Source organism: Coenobita brevimanus, chromosome 91 (genome assembly GCF_032717465.1).
Source record: "Coenobita brevimanus isolate Jiangsu-jjx chromosome 91, ASM3271746v2, whole genome shotgun sequence".
NCBI lineage: Eukaryota > Metazoa > Arthropoda > Malacostraca > Decapoda > Coenobitidae > Coenobita > Coenobita brevimanus.
Window position 1 is genome coordinate 431,509 of NC_137044.1, and position 17,229 is coordinate 448,737.

At 41.5% G+C, this 17,229-nt stretch overlaps 1 protein-coding gene across 2 annotated transcripts in view; it reads left to right on the forward strand.

Moving 5' to 3' along the window:
• CCT6 (chaperonin containing TCP1 subunit 6) overlaps positions 1 to 17,229 on the forward strand; it is a 28,699-nt gene that overhangs the window by 5,369 nt on the left and 6,101 nt on the right. Inside the window, exons 3-11 of one of the 2 annotated variants that reach the window (XM_080281776.1) lie at positions 30 to 209; positions 902 to 1,111; positions 1,871 to 2,088; positions 3,978 to 4,233; positions 4,752 to 4,931; positions 9,032 to 9,140; positions 10,848 to 11,016; positions 12,801 to 12,899; positions 13,616 to 13,704. In XM_080281776.1, the coding sequence (XP_080137902.1) occupies positions 30 to 209; positions 902 to 1,111; positions 1,871 to 2,088; positions 3,978 to 4,233; positions 4,752 to 4,931; positions 9,032 to 9,140; positions 10,848 to 11,016; positions 12,801 to 12,870 (1,392 nt within the window). In that variant the 3' untranslated portion in view covers positions 12,871 to 12,899; positions 13,616 to 13,704. Of the gene's footprint in view, positions 1 to 29; positions 210 to 901; positions 1,112 to 1,870; positions 2,089 to 3,977; positions 4,234 to 4,751; positions 4,932 to 9,031; positions 9,141 to 10,847; positions 11,017 to 12,800; positions 12,900 to 13,615; positions 13,705 to 17,229 lie in introns of those variants that run through there. The other variant, XM_080281777.1, reaches the window with a different exon arrangement.

Here is a 17,229-nt window from a genome sequence, read left to right on the forward strand (position 1 = left end):
TCAAATGCAACATTTGCCTTTTTCCACAGCAAATCCAGCACCCAACAGCATCCATGATTGCCAAAGCATGCACTGCCCAGGATGATGTTATTGGAGATGGTACAACCTCCACTGTCCTTCTCATTGGCGAGTTACTAAAGCAAGCAGAGATCCAGATTCAGGATGGCTTACACCCAAGGCTTATTGCAGAAGGATTTGATTTGGCAAAGGTACCAGTATATGAGACTGTGCTAGAAAGCATTAGGCTTACCTTGAGAGAATGTGGTGAGAATGTAGATTGTACAACGAGGGATTAACTAAGGGAATGTGAATGACGGATGGGGAGGGGCGAGAAAGGGGGAGACAATGAGATGCAATAGTGGGTTTCATTTGTTTTGTTTTGTAAAGGCTCCAACATGCTTTCATGCATCGGCCTTTATCACCTAATGGCGGCTCTCCATGCTGATTGATCTCTGGCAGCTTCCCTAAGGTCACAGTCAGTGACCTCATCCCAGGTCTTTTTTAGTCTGCCTCTCACAACCCTACTCCTAATGTTAACACGTCTCACTTTCTGTACCCAATTATCATCCCCCATCCTCTCCACATGCCCAAACCATCCCAATCTACCTCTTGTCATCACAACACCAATACCATTGAATTGGGCAGACTTGGGCTCTCTGGATGTTGGTACTCCTCATCCTGCCCTAAGGTGGAAAAGGAGGTCCAGATGATGATGATGATGATTACTACTTGCTTAACCCTATATAACCATGACTTATCATTATATAACAGTTATCAGGAAAATCCCTGAATTCTTCTGCTGTAGTTGATAGAGAACCTAATCTGTTTTCAGTGTCATTTTTGTTTGTGAGGCTTATAAAGAAGTGACTGTTTTCTTGAAATAATACATTGAAATTTACAGGTGAAGGCACAAGAGGTGCTTGATAAAATGAAGATAAGTGAAGAGATGAACCGGGAGCGTTTGTGCCAAGTTGCTCGCACAGCATTACGCACCAAAGTTCATTCAGAATTGGCGGACAAACTGACACAGGTTTGTGTGGATGCTGTACTTGCCATCAGAGAAGACCAGAAACCTCTTGACCTACACATGGTTGAGATTATGGACATGCAGGTGAGAATTTGGTACTGTAAGGTGAAGTCACAATTAAAAGGACTTGAATGATGAGTGAAGAGTTTAACCCATTTAACTGTGTGTGCTGTTGCTAGTTTTTAGCTAGACCCTGTCTCACCTCATCCTTAGGTAGAAAAAAAATGTGTGGATGTTTTTTGGAGATGGGACTGGTGAGGAATCTATGTGGAGTACAGAGAGTGGATAGGATACGGAATAATGTGATTCGTGGAAGATGCGGAGTGAGGGAGTCTGTGGACACCAGATACAGAGAGATTGTACTAAGATGGTTTAGTCATGTGGAGAGAATGGACGACAATAGAGTGGTGAAAAGGGTATATCTTAGCAAATTTGAAGGAGGGAGAAGGCGAGGTAGGCCAAGAAGGTGGAGGGATATGGTGGATGAGTGTGTGAGGAAGAGAGGTATGGAAGTTGGTGAGGCTAAGTGACAGACAGGAGACCAAGCTGGCTGGATGAATTTTGTGCAGAGAAGCGCATAGCCAGGGATTTGGCACCCCTTTTTAATGTGACAGTGTTTGGATGGCTCTGTCAGATAGGTATATATGAATCTACAGTACATGGTGAAATTCTTTTTTGGCCTATCTGATGGAGCCGGATTTGATGAGCTTGAATGATGAGTGAATGGAAGCATGGCCCATTGAATAGGGTAGACATAGCTGTTTGGACGTTGATACACCTCATCCTGCCCTAGGGTGGGAAAGGAGGTCCGGATGATGGTGATGATGAATTATTATGTTTCAGCACAAGACAGAGCTGGACACTCAGCTAGTGAAGGGTTTAGTGTTGGACCATGGTGGTCGGCATCCGGACATGCCTAAGAGGGCCACAGATGCCTTCATTCTCACCTGTAATGTCTCCATGGAATATGAAAAGACGGAGGTCAACTCTGGATTCTTCTACAAGTCTGCTGAAGAGCGGGAAAAGTTGGTTGCTGCTGAGAGGGAGTTCATTGAAAATAGGTGAGAACAAACATTATCTTATTTCAAAAACTGGTTGCTGCTGAGAGAGTATATTGTAGTTAAGTGAGAACATTTGCAGCTTAGGAAGTAATTAGCTGTTTTTGGCACTTGGTTTGGCTACCCGTCCATGGAAAATATCAGCCATACCATGGCCAACCTCATTACAGGAATTTATTAAGAAGATGTATGGCATCATGTTTATCTGTGTAAAAATAGAATTTATAACTTTAAGGAGAAGGTTATTGTGCTGAAGAAAAAATTAATTTCATGCTTGGCAGAGTGGAATGAGAGATTACAAATGTGTCCACTCGAGATGTATGTATGTCAGGTTCAAGTTTGAGAAGGTGAAAGTGACAGTGACTGTAGCGTAGCTATGCACTGTGTGATGACAGGAGTGAGACAGAAAAAAAACAAGCTTTGGGATGAGCTGGATGAAGCAGTTGGAGAAATGCCCAGGAACTATAAAGTGATCATAATGGGCAATATGAATGGCACTGGCCTTGAGGATGACATAATGGATTGTAATGGAGTATGGTACAAGGAGAAAATGATAATGGGAAGTGACTGAAGGATAAGTGTCAGGAAAGGAGGTTGTGCATTTGTAACTCTTACTTCAAATACAAAGATGCACATAAATATACATGGTATGGAGGGGACAGGGGTCGTGTTGAAAGGAGTCTGATTGATTACATGCTCATAGAGAGGTCGATGCTGGGAATGGTTGCTTATATAAGAGTGTGAGAGGGCAATGTGGAGGTCTGTCAGATCATATGCTTATGGTATGTCTGTCAGATCATATGACTGGCATGCAATATCAAGCTGAGAGGAGTGAAGTGGACCAGGAGATAAAGGAGCACTCAGGGAGAAAGACTGAAAGTTGAGAAGCTGAGAATCAAAGAAATGGCATACCACCCAGCATAGTAAATGGTTTCCTGGTGTACAGGAAACCATTTGGCTTGTCACTCAGTGTAGAGTCACCCACAGGCAAAAGGAAAAGGAAAGAATGAAGGAAATAAAGACAGAAGAGGGAGTGTAGTCACCCGTAGGCAGAGGGACAAGGAAAGAAAGACAGAAGAGGATGCATGGAAAGAATGATGGAGGAGAGGAAAGGACAAATACCTGAGAGCAGCACTACATTGAGTGAGTGGACGGTGAGCGCCCCCACCTACCACATACAGTTCTTGTAATTGTAAAAATAATGTATATGTGTGTTGAGCACTAGTGAATTCCCAGTGGAAGAACTGGCGGTGTTCAGAAACAAAAGAGTAGATTATTATTATTATTATTATTATTATTATTATTATTATTATTAGTGGTGGGTGGGGGTGCTCACCATCCACTCACTCGATGTAGTGCTGCTGTTGGGTGTCTGCTCTTTCCTTTCCTCCATCCTTCTTTCCTTCCATCCTCTTCTGTCTTTCTTTCCTTCATTCTTTCCTCTTCCTTCTGCCTGTGGGTGACTCTACACTGAGTGACAAGCCAAATGGTTTCCTGTACACCAGGAAACCATTTACTACGCTGGGTGGTAACCATATAACCAAATTTTGGCGCCTGGTGGTTTAGTGGGTAAGTATTGCACTCCAATCAAATTGAGCCAGTGAAGGTTTACATCCAGGGGGTGGTTGGGATGTTGATGAGTCCATCCTCTTTGGACTCCACTTCATCCATAGGTGAGAAAAGAGGTCAGGATGATCATAATAATTTATAACTCTCAGAATGAAGGTGATTGAACTGAAGAAAAACATACGTAGAGGTAACAGCAAGCTTGATAACAATTTCTGAAAAGGCTAAAATTGACATCAAGGTGTGTGAAAATTGTATGCAGGAATGAATGGTTGATGGTGATGACAAGTATACTGTATAACCTAATGTATAATTTTACCTTACAGGGTGAAGAAGGTGATTGAGCTGAAGAAAAAAGTTTGTGGAGGTAACAAAAAGATGTTTGTAGTGATCAACCAGAAGGGAATTGACCCTATGTCCCTTGATATGCTGGCAAAAGAGGGCATCTTGGGGCTAAGGAGGGCCAAGAGGCGAAACATGGAGCGGCTTGCCCTTGCGTGTGGCGGGATGGCCATGAACAGCTTTGACGATCTCACTGAGGAGTGCCTTGGCTATGCTGGCTCTGTGTATGAACATGTATTGGTAAGCTCACTTTTCTTATTGTTGTGGCCCTAGCCTGGCTTATCTGAACATGAACCCAGTGGACTGCAGTCTGAGGAGGTTGCCCTTCTTATGCAGTCCACCATCTTTTCAGAAGGTTGGGAGGGAGTTGAGGGATGTCGAGCTATATAGCCGGCAATTTGCTAAGCTGTTATAGTCAATTCCAGCTCCTGAGGGTGTTGCTCATAACCCCTTGATTCCTTAGTTGTTTTAATATCAGAGTGGACAATCGTAGCTAATCTGGCTCTGTTTACAAATATGTCATGCTAAGCTCATTATTTTTGCCCTTAATCTCAAGAAGCCATTTTTGACTATTTTAATTCAACTGGGGGGGGATATTCATAGTGAAAGTGTTTATGACAGCTGTATCTGTTCCCTTGAGTTCAGTCTCAGCCTGAAGAATATCTATTAGGTGACCTAGCCAGGCACATGCAAGTATATTGGAGCCATTATAAATGATACGTTTATTATTATTTTAACTGTTACAATTATTATTACAGGGAGAAACAAAGTATACATTTGTTGAAGACACCAAGAAGCCACAGAGTGTTACCATTCTGATCAAGGGTCCATACAAGCATACCCTTACACAGACGAAGGATGCAATCAGGGATGGCCTCAGAGCCATTAAGAATGCCCTTGATGACACCTGTCTTGTACCTGGTGCTGGTGCCTTTGAGGTTAGTGACAATTTGCTTGGGTATGCTGTTGATACTTCTCCCCTTATCAGATTTCATAGCATCTCTTCCTGAGTTGATAAGAATGTTCCTGATGACACCTGCTTTGTACCTGGAGCTGGTGTCATTGATGTTAATTACACTGTGATTGGTCATACTGTTGCTAGATCTATCACTTGTTTTCCTTACTTCCTGAGCCCTACATCACCCCATCCTTGGGTGGTAAAAGAGAGCTTATTGTGAAGATGAATGATGATCCAGCTTTTAGAGTGTCAAGTGGGGTTGGTGGAGGATTAGTGCCCCTCCCTGTAAAACAATTAACTCTAAGCCCTTGGCCACCCCATTTGGGATACATGGCATCTGGCAATGAATGAGTGAATGAATGAAAGAGCTGGGTACCTGGGTACAGTGATAGAAAAGAGAGGAAAATGTGCAAAAGAAGTGGAAAGTAGAATGACACAAGGAAGAAACGTAGCTGGTGCAGTGAAAGCCTTGATAAGAAACAGAGGCTTGAGTGTTGCAGCTGGATGAGGCTTACATGAAGGAGTGTTAGTGTTAACTTAAACATATGGATGTGAGACTACGGTGTGGCATGAAAATGAAAAGTCAAGAGTGAGAGCTGTGGAGATGGTACTGCTGAGGAATGTATGTGGAGTACAGAGAGTGGATAGGAAGCGAAATAATGTGATTCATGAAAGATGTGGAACGAGGAAGTCTGTGGACACCAGAATCGAAGAGAGAGTACTGAGATGGTATGGTCATGAGAGAATGGATAACAGTAATGGAAAAAGGTATATCTGAACAAATTTGAAGGAGGTAAGAGGCGAGGTAGGCCAAGGAGTAAGTGGAGGGATATGGTGGATGAGTGTGTGAGGAAGACAGGTTTGGAAGTCGGTGACGCTAGGGGACTGACAAGAGATCGAGCTGGCTGGATTAATATTGTAAGGAGAAGCGCATGATCAGGGATTTGGCACCCCTTTTTAACGTGACAGTGTCCGGATTGACTCAATTGGATACGTTTATGTGAAGCTACAGAACGTGGTGAGTGTTTTTAGTGTATCCAATAGAGTCAGGATTTCGGGGGCATGAATGATGAGTGAATGGAAGCGTGGCCCATTGGAGTGGGCAATTTTGGGCTGTCTGGACATTGCTAGTCCTCACCCTGCCCTAGGGTGGGAAAGGAGGTCTGTATGATGATGATGATGAAGAGCTTGTCACATTAACCGCTTCAGCATGATGACATGTTTTATTTTTGCTAGCTGCAGACAATATTAACTTTGGGGAGACCATTTGTAGTGGCAGGGTTTGAAATAGTCTCCATGAACCCTGCTACAGTCTGATGGCTCTCCCTAACCTTAAATAAACTTATCAGAAGGTGGCAAGGAAAACCCAAAAAGATGTCATCCTGTAACCCAGGAAACTATGTACCATATAGTGTGGTAGCCATATAAACAACGAATAAGTACACTCCTCATGGGGCAGCACAGGATTAGATGATGAATGAAATGAATAATAGTGAATAAATATTTGGAGTAGTGGGTTACAGTGTTGCTGACTGAATCTGGTCTGTAAGAATGTGCATCTGAGAGGTTATTGGTGTTGATTTCTTACATAATTGTACTTATGATGAACTGCTGGTCATTTGTCTAAAATGCCAGGATTAAGAAATGTAACCCTGAGTTCTTTAACACCTAAACCGCGGGGTTGTTTTGGCGCTTCTTGCATGTCCCGCGGGGATATTCGCGCTCCGACAGATGTTGTAAAAATATTTGCCAAAAATCAGTTATTAGTCCTAGAATATTATAATTACATATGCATATGGCACATACCATTAGCTTTCTCCTGGGATGTTTGTTGAGCCTTCGTCGAGTACCGTAGGACTTGTGGAGACTTCTGAAGTTGGGTAATGAAGTCTCCTCTTTACACTTCCCGACACCCCATAATATGATTACCACAACCTGATATTATCACTAGAAACACTATTCTATGATTTTCAAATAGTTTGGAATCCATACTCAAAAAAAAAAAAAATAGTGAAAGCAATGAAAATTACGAGCGCGTACCAGCTTCCCACTTGCGCTCATTCGCTGCTGGTATTCTGTCATTTATTATTCATAAAAACACTCACACGTTATATTTCTATTACTATATAATGCTTATATATATCTGCAGTCTTTATCCATAAGTTTCCTTCAGTAATAGAAGTTTATCGTCACTGTAGGGATTCAATTTCTCTTTCAGTAAAATACGTAGCATTCACTTTCTCGTCCTGTATACTAGCGTTGAGAGCAAATCTGTCACTTTCACTTTCATAACTCATAGTATTCATACATGCTAGAGTGAAACTTTCACTTTCATTACTCCTAGTATATATACTCGTATTCTTATATGACTACATACTCATTTACATTTCTATTTATATTTATATTTTATTTACGCTATGTTATGCACTGTCACTTACAGTAACTTATAAAACTATTTTCCATTGTTCAGTTATATTTACATTCATTGGTTTCACTTGCTGTTTACACAGTATTTACATTTCCACTTGCACTGTTTTAGAGTCATCAGAAAGATCATAGTCATTGTCCATCATTGTCATTGATAAATTAGCCAGTTCACATTCCACAGCAGTCACTTAGCCTTTTACCCTTTTCCACACGAGGTTTAGTAGGGGTAGAGGTCACAGGGCCCTTTGCATTGGGCTAAAAAGCGGCGGAATTGGACAGGCGTGAATCCAACGTGGTTTCACCTTGAAAGACGACAGTAAACTGAATGGTGCTGCTTAGGGGCAGTGAAGGGCTGCCAATGTCAGCGTGGTGACAGCTGCTACTATATGTGCTATGAAATGATTGGCAGGAAATCTAGACAATACATAATAAATTAGGTAGTTCCAGGTGAATGTAAATATCACTTAGGCCTCTACCTTCCTCTCATATATATATTTTTATTACGAGAATAGATTATACGGCATATTTCAAGGGGAAATTACCGGGGGAAATTAGTGAACGAGTGCACATGAGGTGTTGTGAGGTGATAATTAGCCAATTCCAGGTGTATGGGACTATCACTTACCTTATTTCTTTTTGGTATATATTATTTTGTATAAGAATAGGGCATAGGGCATATTTCAATGGATGAAATCAGTGGAAAATCCCGGGGAAGATTTGCTTAGCGCAGCGCGGCCGGGCAGGTGAGAGGGTAATGGAGGGGAGGTAGGGAGGGGAGTCAAGAACAGAGAAAAATGGCTAAATTGTCAACAATGGATGGGAGTACAGATGAGATTAGGAGTGCTGACTGGTGTTGGACATTGGCAGTACTGATAGATGAGACAAGCCACCACTTGTAAGCCCGGGAGAATTCAAAATAACACAGAATCACAAAAGTGACGCTCTGCGGTATGATCCATTGCGCCCAAGCGTCACAAAAGTGACGCCCCGCGGTTAAGGGGTTAATCTCCTGATGGGGCATTGAAAGACTGGTGCTTAAAATATTGGAACTAAAGGAATGTAGCCCTGAGGTCTTTATCCTTCTGATGGGGCTTTGAAGGATTGGATGATGGCTAGGACACAGTATTTGAAACCAGTGATCACTATATAAAGTTTCAGTTAATTGCAACAGTTTGTTCTGTGTGACAGTATCGTACTTTTCCTTAACTTAAGTATAGTTAACCCCATGGATTATTTATTTATTTATTTTTTTTTTTTTTCACTACTACCTGACTATTTTACTTTGAAGCTTTATTTATATCAAGTTTGGAAGAAGTTCTTTTATACTTTATCAAACCCCACTAACTCAAAAAGTCTCTAAAGCAAAATATATTCATGAGGTATAGTCAGTTCACTGTAACTAGGCAAGAAATTGCCATCTCTTTATCTTGAATGCTGATCCGAAAGAAGGAAGTAATCCTGAAACATGGTACTAGTAACAAACTAGTGCTGTTTTACGGAAAGGATATAGAGCTGTAGTATTGCCATATGCTGCCACTGAGCTATGGTAAAAATATTGCAATGGGACAAAAACCTCTAGTAAAAGTGAAATAACTGTACTGAAATGAAATGTACTTCACTGGAAAAGGGACTAATGTAGCATGTACTCCTCAGATGGCTGCTTATGATACCCTGATGAAGTATGAGAGTGAGGTCCAGGGCCGGGCTCAGTATGGTGTCAGAGCCTTTGCTGACGCCCTCCTTGTCATCCCAAAGACTTTAGGTAAGCTCTGATTTGTAAGTATATATATTATATATCCATCCATCATCCCATCCTACATTGCCCCATGAGGAGCGTAGGAGCCCGGGGTTAGGCAGTTGGTCCCGACATTCAAGATGAGAGTGACCAGCCTCACTCATCCCTGAGTGGCATTACATGAACAACCAACCCCAACCACCCCTTGGATATAAACCTTCACCGGCTCAATCCAACTGGAGCACAATAATTACCCACTAATCCACCAGGCGCCAAAATTTGGTTATATGGTTATAAGTCGGTGAGGCTAGGGAACTGACTGGAGATCGAGCTGGCTGGATGAATTTTGTGAGGAGAATTGCATGATCAGGGATTTTTGGCACCCCTTTTTAACGTGGCAGTGTCTGGGTTGACTCTGTTGGATACGATTATGTGAAGCTACAGAACGTGGTGAATGTTTCTGGCGTATCCGATAGAGCCAGGATTCCGGGGGCTTGAATGATGAGTGAATAGAAGCGTGGCCCATTGGATTGGGCAATTTTTGGCTGTCTGGACACTGCTACTCCTCACCCTGCCCTTGTGTGGGTAAGGAGGTCCGGATGATGATGATGATGGTTACCACATAGCGTAGTAAATTGTTTCCTGGTGTACAGGAAACCATTTGGCTTGTCACTCAGTGTAGAGTCCCCCACAGGCAGAAGGAAGAGGAAAGAATGAAGGAAAGAAAGTAAAAAAGATCACATGGATGTACTGTATAGTGCATTCTTGGATGAAGACCTGAGGGGGCCAGGATTACAGTGGAAGAGTTCAGAGGAAGCATGGGTCTGGAGTGTGTTGGTGTTGTGGTGAGGAAGGGTAGATTTAGATGGTTTGGGCATGTTGAGTGAATGGAGGATGAGAGTTGGGTGTGGAAGGTGAGAAGTGTGAACATCAGGGGCAAAGTTGTGAGAGGCAGACTGAAAAAAAGCCTGGGATGAGGTTATCGAATGTGACCTCAGGCATAAAGGACTGACTAGGGAGGCTGCCAGAGATCAAGCAGTGTGGAGAGCTGGCCTTGGGTGGTGAGGACTAACACATGCATGGCTGTTGGAGCCTTAATTATTATATGATACCATATATGATGCATGTTTTATGTACCAAGGTTGCAACTGCAAAAAAAGAAAGTCAAGCTTGACTCTTAGTGCTGTAATTGAGGATTTAGTAGGTGCCATCAGTTTGATGCAGTACTACTAATAAATTAATAGTCATATTGTAGTGGTAGGTGGTGGCAACCATCATCCACTCACTTGATGTAGTGCTGCCTACTTCTTCCTTAGCCTTTATCATTCTTTTTGTGTGCCTGCCCTCCTCTCTTCCTATTTCTCCCATCTTTCCTGTCACTTCTTATTATTTTTCTTTCCTTTACAGGTGCCTTTACATTGAGTAACAAGCCAAATGGTTTCCTGTAAGCCAAGAAACCATTTACAACGCTGGGTGGTAACCATATAACCAAACCATACGTGCTCCCTACGTGTTAACAAGTGGATTGGTGGAGGGTTAGTGCCCCTCCCCGTAAAACAAATAACTCGAAGTCAAATGGCCACCCCTTACGGGATTATGGCGTCTGGCAATAGATAGGTAGATAGTGTGTTCAGATTTTGAGCATTAGCGAATTCCTTAGAAGAACTAGTGCTTTTGTTAAACAGATCAGCCATTGATTTTATTTGTTATTTGTGTATCTGTTTATTCTTTCAGCTAGTAACAGTGGTTATGACCCAATGGATAGCCTGGTGAAGCTACGTGAGGAGTACAAGAGCAACTCTAATGTGGTTGGTTTAGATATCAGCACAGGGGAGGCCCTTAATCCAGTTGATGCTGGTATATTTGATAATTACTGTGTGAAGAGACACATGCTTGATGCCTGGTGAGTACTCCTGGTTTTCTGTATAAGTAGGTGCTTGTGAGGAATGTCTTCAAATGGGGTCTCTGATATAACTGGGTACTCTGCTGCCTGGTTATACAAATGCCCACAGTTCCCTATAAAGATTCATGAAAGATGTGAAGTAAGGAAGCCTATTGATAAAGGATAGAAAAGACCATCCGTAGATGATATTTTAACATGTAGTGACTCTGAATGGGATGATTGTTGTTGTTGTTGTTGTTGCTTTTTCTTCATATGAACTTGGGCACAATACAGTGCTCGACAAAAGTATTGTGTGCCCTGCGTCCCTCCTACAAAACAAACCTTTCAACATTGAAAAAACATGTAAATAATGCATCATATTTACGTTTAATGCTTGGTAGGGTATCCTTTGCGCTTCTTCACGAACCTGAGATGTCTTGGAACTGAAAGGACAAGGTTCCTCAGGTGCTGGGGTGATATTCTTGCCCAGGACTCATGAATGGCGGCTTCCAGCTCAGGCAGAGAGCTCACGTCCTTCCCTTGGAGAGGGAGTTGAATTCGCGTACTAATAAAAAATACACTTAAAAAAAAAAGGTCCTTGCGTATAAGGGGGATCGCGTACTCAGAACTCGTGTACTGTGGGGATGTACTGTCTATGGGGGCAGCACTTTATAAAGATTACGAGTCTTTAAGTTTGTTGAAAACATGTGGGTAAATGTCACTCAGGCACAGTGAAAGCAACTTCATTAGGGGATGCACGTAGAATCCAAGAATTTAATCTGTGGATTGCGACCCACAGCTCTGGCTGTGCCAACCTTCCAGTAGCCGTGCATCACCACTAACTCCACCCCCTACACAAACTTATGCATGGCGCTACAATGACGGAGTTTTTTTTTTTTTTTTTTTTTTTTTTTCTCCATCAGATGATGCCCTGGATGTTTATCTTCAAGTTTATAATATCCATCCATCATCCAATCCTACATTGCCCCATGAGGAGCATAGGAGCCCTGGGCTAGGCAGTTGGTCTCTACATTTAAGATGAGAGTGACCAGCCTTACTCATCCCTGAGTGGCATTACATGAGCAATAAACCCCAACCATCCCTTGGATATAAACCTTCACTGGCTCAGTCCGACTGGAGCACAATAATTACCCACTAAACCACCAGGTGCCAAAATTTGGCTATATCGTTACCACCCAGCATAGTAAATGGTTTCCTGGTGTACAGGAAACCATTTGGCTTGTCACTCAGTGTAGAGTCACCCACAGGCAGAAGGAAAAGGAAAGAATGAAGGAAAGAAAGACAGAGGAGGGAGTGTAAAGGCACCCGTAGGCAGAAGGACGAGGAAAGAATGAGGGAAAGAGAGAAGAGAATGGAAGGAGAGAAGGATGGAAGAGAGGAAAGGGCAGACACCAGAGAGCAGCACTACATCAAGTGAGTGGATGGTGAGCGCCCCCACCTACCATAAAAAAAAAAAAAAAAAAAAAAAAAAAATACATCCCTATGCAAACTTACGCATGGCGCAACGCAAAGACGGAGATTCCCCCCCCCCCCACCAGATGATTCCCTGGATGTTTCTCTTCAAGTTTATAATAAAGAAAAAAAAAAATCATTTTTTGCACACCATGGAGTGAGATAAAAAAGGTAATTGCACAATTCATGGGTTAAAGGATAGGCCATAGGCAGTAATGCAGGCTTACACTTCAGAGCTTACCCTTTTCATTCTCTCTCCTGCTATCCTCTTCTTAATAGAAATTGATTTTTTTTCTTCCTGTGAATGCTTGACACATTTTAAACATCCACAGCTCGGTTATCGCTCGCAATCTGCTGATCGTTGATGAAATCATGAGGGCTGGACTTTCTCAGCTCAAGTAGTTTGAAGAAACATTGAAATATCCTTGCAGGTGAGATATTGATCTGCTTAATAATTAAGTTCCAGCATGTTAAATGAGAACTTGTGGTATATGCATTTACATATGACCCAAAGTGACTTTTTTTTTTTTTTTTTTAATGTATCAAGTTGCAAAAGGACAATGGTTGATGGAAGGCCTGTAACTCTGCATTAAAAAAAAAAAAAAAAAGTTTTGCTGTATCAACACATACAAAAAAACAGAGTTGCTCCACCTGTGAATATAACTGTGTATCTTTCCTAGTAGGTGCAGTTTGTTCTTTAAATGTAAAACCTATAGCCTCATATGAATTTATAGAGTTTTTACTGGGGGAGTATATGTGAGAGGTGATTGAGGTTGAGGTACAGGGATGTGGTGATGTCTATGAGTGAGATGGAGAAAGAGCAGCCTGATGACGGTAAACAAGGTGACATGGTGGAAATTTATAGCCTCCACTTCTCTCCTGCAACTTACAGGAATACCACATAACTCAGTGGCAGAAATGGAATACTGGGGTTCTTCATTCCATAGCAGTTATTTGTGACTAGCATCATGTATAGTGTGAATTCAGTACACCTTGGCATTCAGGATGAAGAAAACAATATCAGGCCAAGTGAATAGAGTGTTACTTGAATTACTACTGACAAGTGTAGCACACATTGTAATTATCTCACCATGTCCCTACTGGACTTTGTCTTCATTCCATGACTAATTGGTATTTTTTGTTCCAGCACGTACAGACACCATGCACTACATGGCTCGAGAAAGACCTTTTCTCATTAATGCCTTCTAAAGCTTAACAATAAAAGCAATTTAATTATGGTTTGTTTCTAAAACCTAGTATTATGTAATGGTGTTGCCTGGCACCATCAGTAATGAATCATTTGTGATCATTTGACTATTTCCAGCAGCTTATAATGTAAAGAACAGGATCTGTGCAGTCTGGACTGAACATAAGAAAAGGTAACTAATGGAGGCCAGGTGGTATGTGCTAGGCAACTTGTGCATGTCTGACTAAACTACAAGAATAAGTACCTTGGTTTGAATGTACTGTAAATGCAGAATATAGCAATTCGTGAGTGTGATGTGCTGGTAGAAAAGTCAAATATGCTGGTGCAGCACTAGTCAAAAGAGGTAAATGGATAGAGGTTTCAAAACAAGCCAGCCAACTTGTCCATAGAATCTGTGCACCCTGCAAGTCACCATCGGAGACTTATGGAAGGTTAGTACAAATTTGACAAATAAACAGACACGTGACACATCACCATTTTATCACCAGGAAGAAAATTAACTTTGCCTTTTAGGGACGAGTATTAGGAAGTGCTACTTTACAGAAAAGCTGGCTAGCATAGCATTTAGAAAGCAAAACAGCTTGGTAGGATGCACAGATTAAAATAGTGGGAAAAGAAAATGAAGTGGCTGTGGTGGGTGAAAGAAGGGAAACGTATGGTAATTAAAGTGTGAAATTATACTGAGAAATGTATAGTCATAAAATTAATTTGGAGAAAAAAGTAATATATTTTTTATCATTTTTTGAGGTGCAAAATACAACACCAAATAAATATGAACATAGTATGACACATCACTATTTTACAAGTATCAACAGAAAAAGAAATTACCGTAGCCAATCTGAGTCAGCAGTTAGGAGCTGTGACTCTGGGCAAGTTGGCTGGCACAATGTGTAGTAAGAACACAATGGCTTGGTGGGATGTGAATATTGAAAGAGCTGCGGAGGAAAAGGAGGGTGGGGGTGGCTGTGGTGGAGGCATAATACTATTTTAGAAAAAGAAAAACGGCCATTTTTGTAAGTCGTCATCATCATCCGGACCTCCTTTCCCATCCTAGAGTCAAAGTTTGACCAATTCAGTAGGCCATGCTTCCATTCACTCATCGTTCAAGCCCTCGAAATTCCGGCTCTATCTGATAGGCCAACAAAAATTTCATCACATTCTGTAGTTTCACATGTACCGTACCTATCTGATAGAGCCAATCCGTATGCTTTCATGTTAAAAAGGGGTTCCAAATCCCTGGCCATGCACTTTTTCACACAAAATTCATCCTGACAACTCAATCTCTTCCTTGGCCTACCTTGTCTCCTCCCTCCTTCAGATTCGCTCAGGTATACCTTTTTCACAACTCTGTTGTTATCCATTTTCTCCACATGACCATACCATCTCAGTACACTCTCATCGATTCTGGTGTTCACGGACTTCCTTATTCCACATACATTCCTCAGCAGTCCCATCTTCTCTGCCCTTACTCCTGACTTTTCTTTTTCATGCCACACCACAGTTTCGCATCCATATGTTACAGCTGGCACCAACACTCCTTCATGTAAGCCCTGTGGAGCTGCAACACTCAAGCCTCTGCTTCATATCAAGGCCTTCATAGCACCAGCCACTTTCCTTCCTTGTGTCACTGTACTGTACTTTCTACTTCTTTTGCACATTTTCCTCTCTTTTTCTATCAATGTACCCAGGCATTTGAACTCTCTCACTATTCCAGTCTCTCCATTCACTGTAACATCATACCAGAAGTCACCTTCTCTATCAATAACCATAACTTAACTCTTATCTACATTCACTCTCAAGGCACAATGCTCACAGTCATCTTCAAAACTCTGCACTAGTCTACCAAGCTCTTGTCCGGTATTTGGAAGTAGCACTGCATCATCAGCATACAACAAATTTGAGATATACCATCCATCACTATTCCTTCTCAGTGCCATCCCTCTCTCTATTACTCATGTTTTTACTTTTCTCATCACCCCATCCATATATATATATATATATATATATATATATATATATTTTTGAACAACCATGGGGACATCACACAACCTTTTCGCATTCCCACACTGATCATGAACTATTCACTTAGGTTCCCATTTACTCTTACACATGCTTCACTACCACCATAAAAACTTGATGACACCTAGCAGCTTACCATCTACACCATACATGCACAAAACCTTCCACAATTCTTCTCTGGCTACTTTGTAAGAGGGTTCAAAAATGTTGAAATGTACATGAAAAATGTAAGGAATCAGTGTCAAAGACTGCTAATAAATGGAAACGTATTAGCAGGTGGAATGAACATGTTAAAGTAAACTAATGCTTGAAAATGGCAAAAGCAAAAAGAAGTAAATTTGACTTTCGGATGGTATACAGACCAGGAACATGGTGCCTATTACTGCATTATGCTGTTGTGACTCCACATCTGAACATGAACCCAGTGGACTGCCAACAGATGTTCCACTCCTTGCAGTCCATGAAACCTTTCAGGGCAGAAGGAGTTGAGGGACATTTGTATAACCAAACACTGGAGCTGCCTGGTTGTATTAGTACCACCATGTGAAGGAATCCTCCAGCACTACCCTAGAAAAGCACCAGATGTCAATGAAGTATGATTGTATATGATAAAAAATAGAGGAGATAGTGGAATAATACATATAAGAAAAATGATCCACTGTCTGGAGATGTGTGGAGCTGTTAATGTGGAATATTGTGATTGCACCTGTGTTCAAAGTAAAGCTGACCATAGTAAAAGGAAAATATGGGATGTAAACTGAATGCTGCAGAGGGCTGTATGGAATAATACCCATAATATTAACACCAAAGCTATGGAAGGTATCATACTGTCAGACAAGTGATGAAAAGGGTGGTTTAACAAGTTGTTGGGGCTATGTTCATCAAGTGTTTGCAAGATTAAACATGCAAGAAGGACCAAGCTCTATAGGTATACATCAGGAAACGTGAAGTACTTCAGAGATCATATGAATATGAAAAGCAGAGTTCATTTCTTAAGCCCAGCCCTTGTAACTTCTATGTTTCATCACTAAGGGGGAAAAAAAAAAAAAAGCAAAGTACACATACAGTATCTTAGTAATATAATTCCTTCTTGGTCCAACTGTACATACAAAATATCTCAGGAACATATCTCCTCCTCTAACCGACACTACAAAGTATTTTGGAAACATTCTTCCACCTCTGTCCAACACTACACTGTACTCAATAACATCCCATCTCCTCTGCCCAACACTACACTTCACAAATGCATACAAAAACACACTGCCTCCACAGACATCCAAAACCTTCAGCCAAACAGCATCCTTCATGACATACCACCAGACATACAATCCTCAGGAACTTCTCTACCCAGAGAGCTACAAGTATTATATACTTAGCCAGAATACAGTATGTTTATTGCCCTTCCCTGCTACAAAGCCAACACAAAATATAAATCAATCCACTATGCCCACATTGCAGTGCAGCCTCCCCATACCACAAGACACTCACTTCATGTGACAAACTAGCATACTAATACAATCCTTCAACAACAAAGA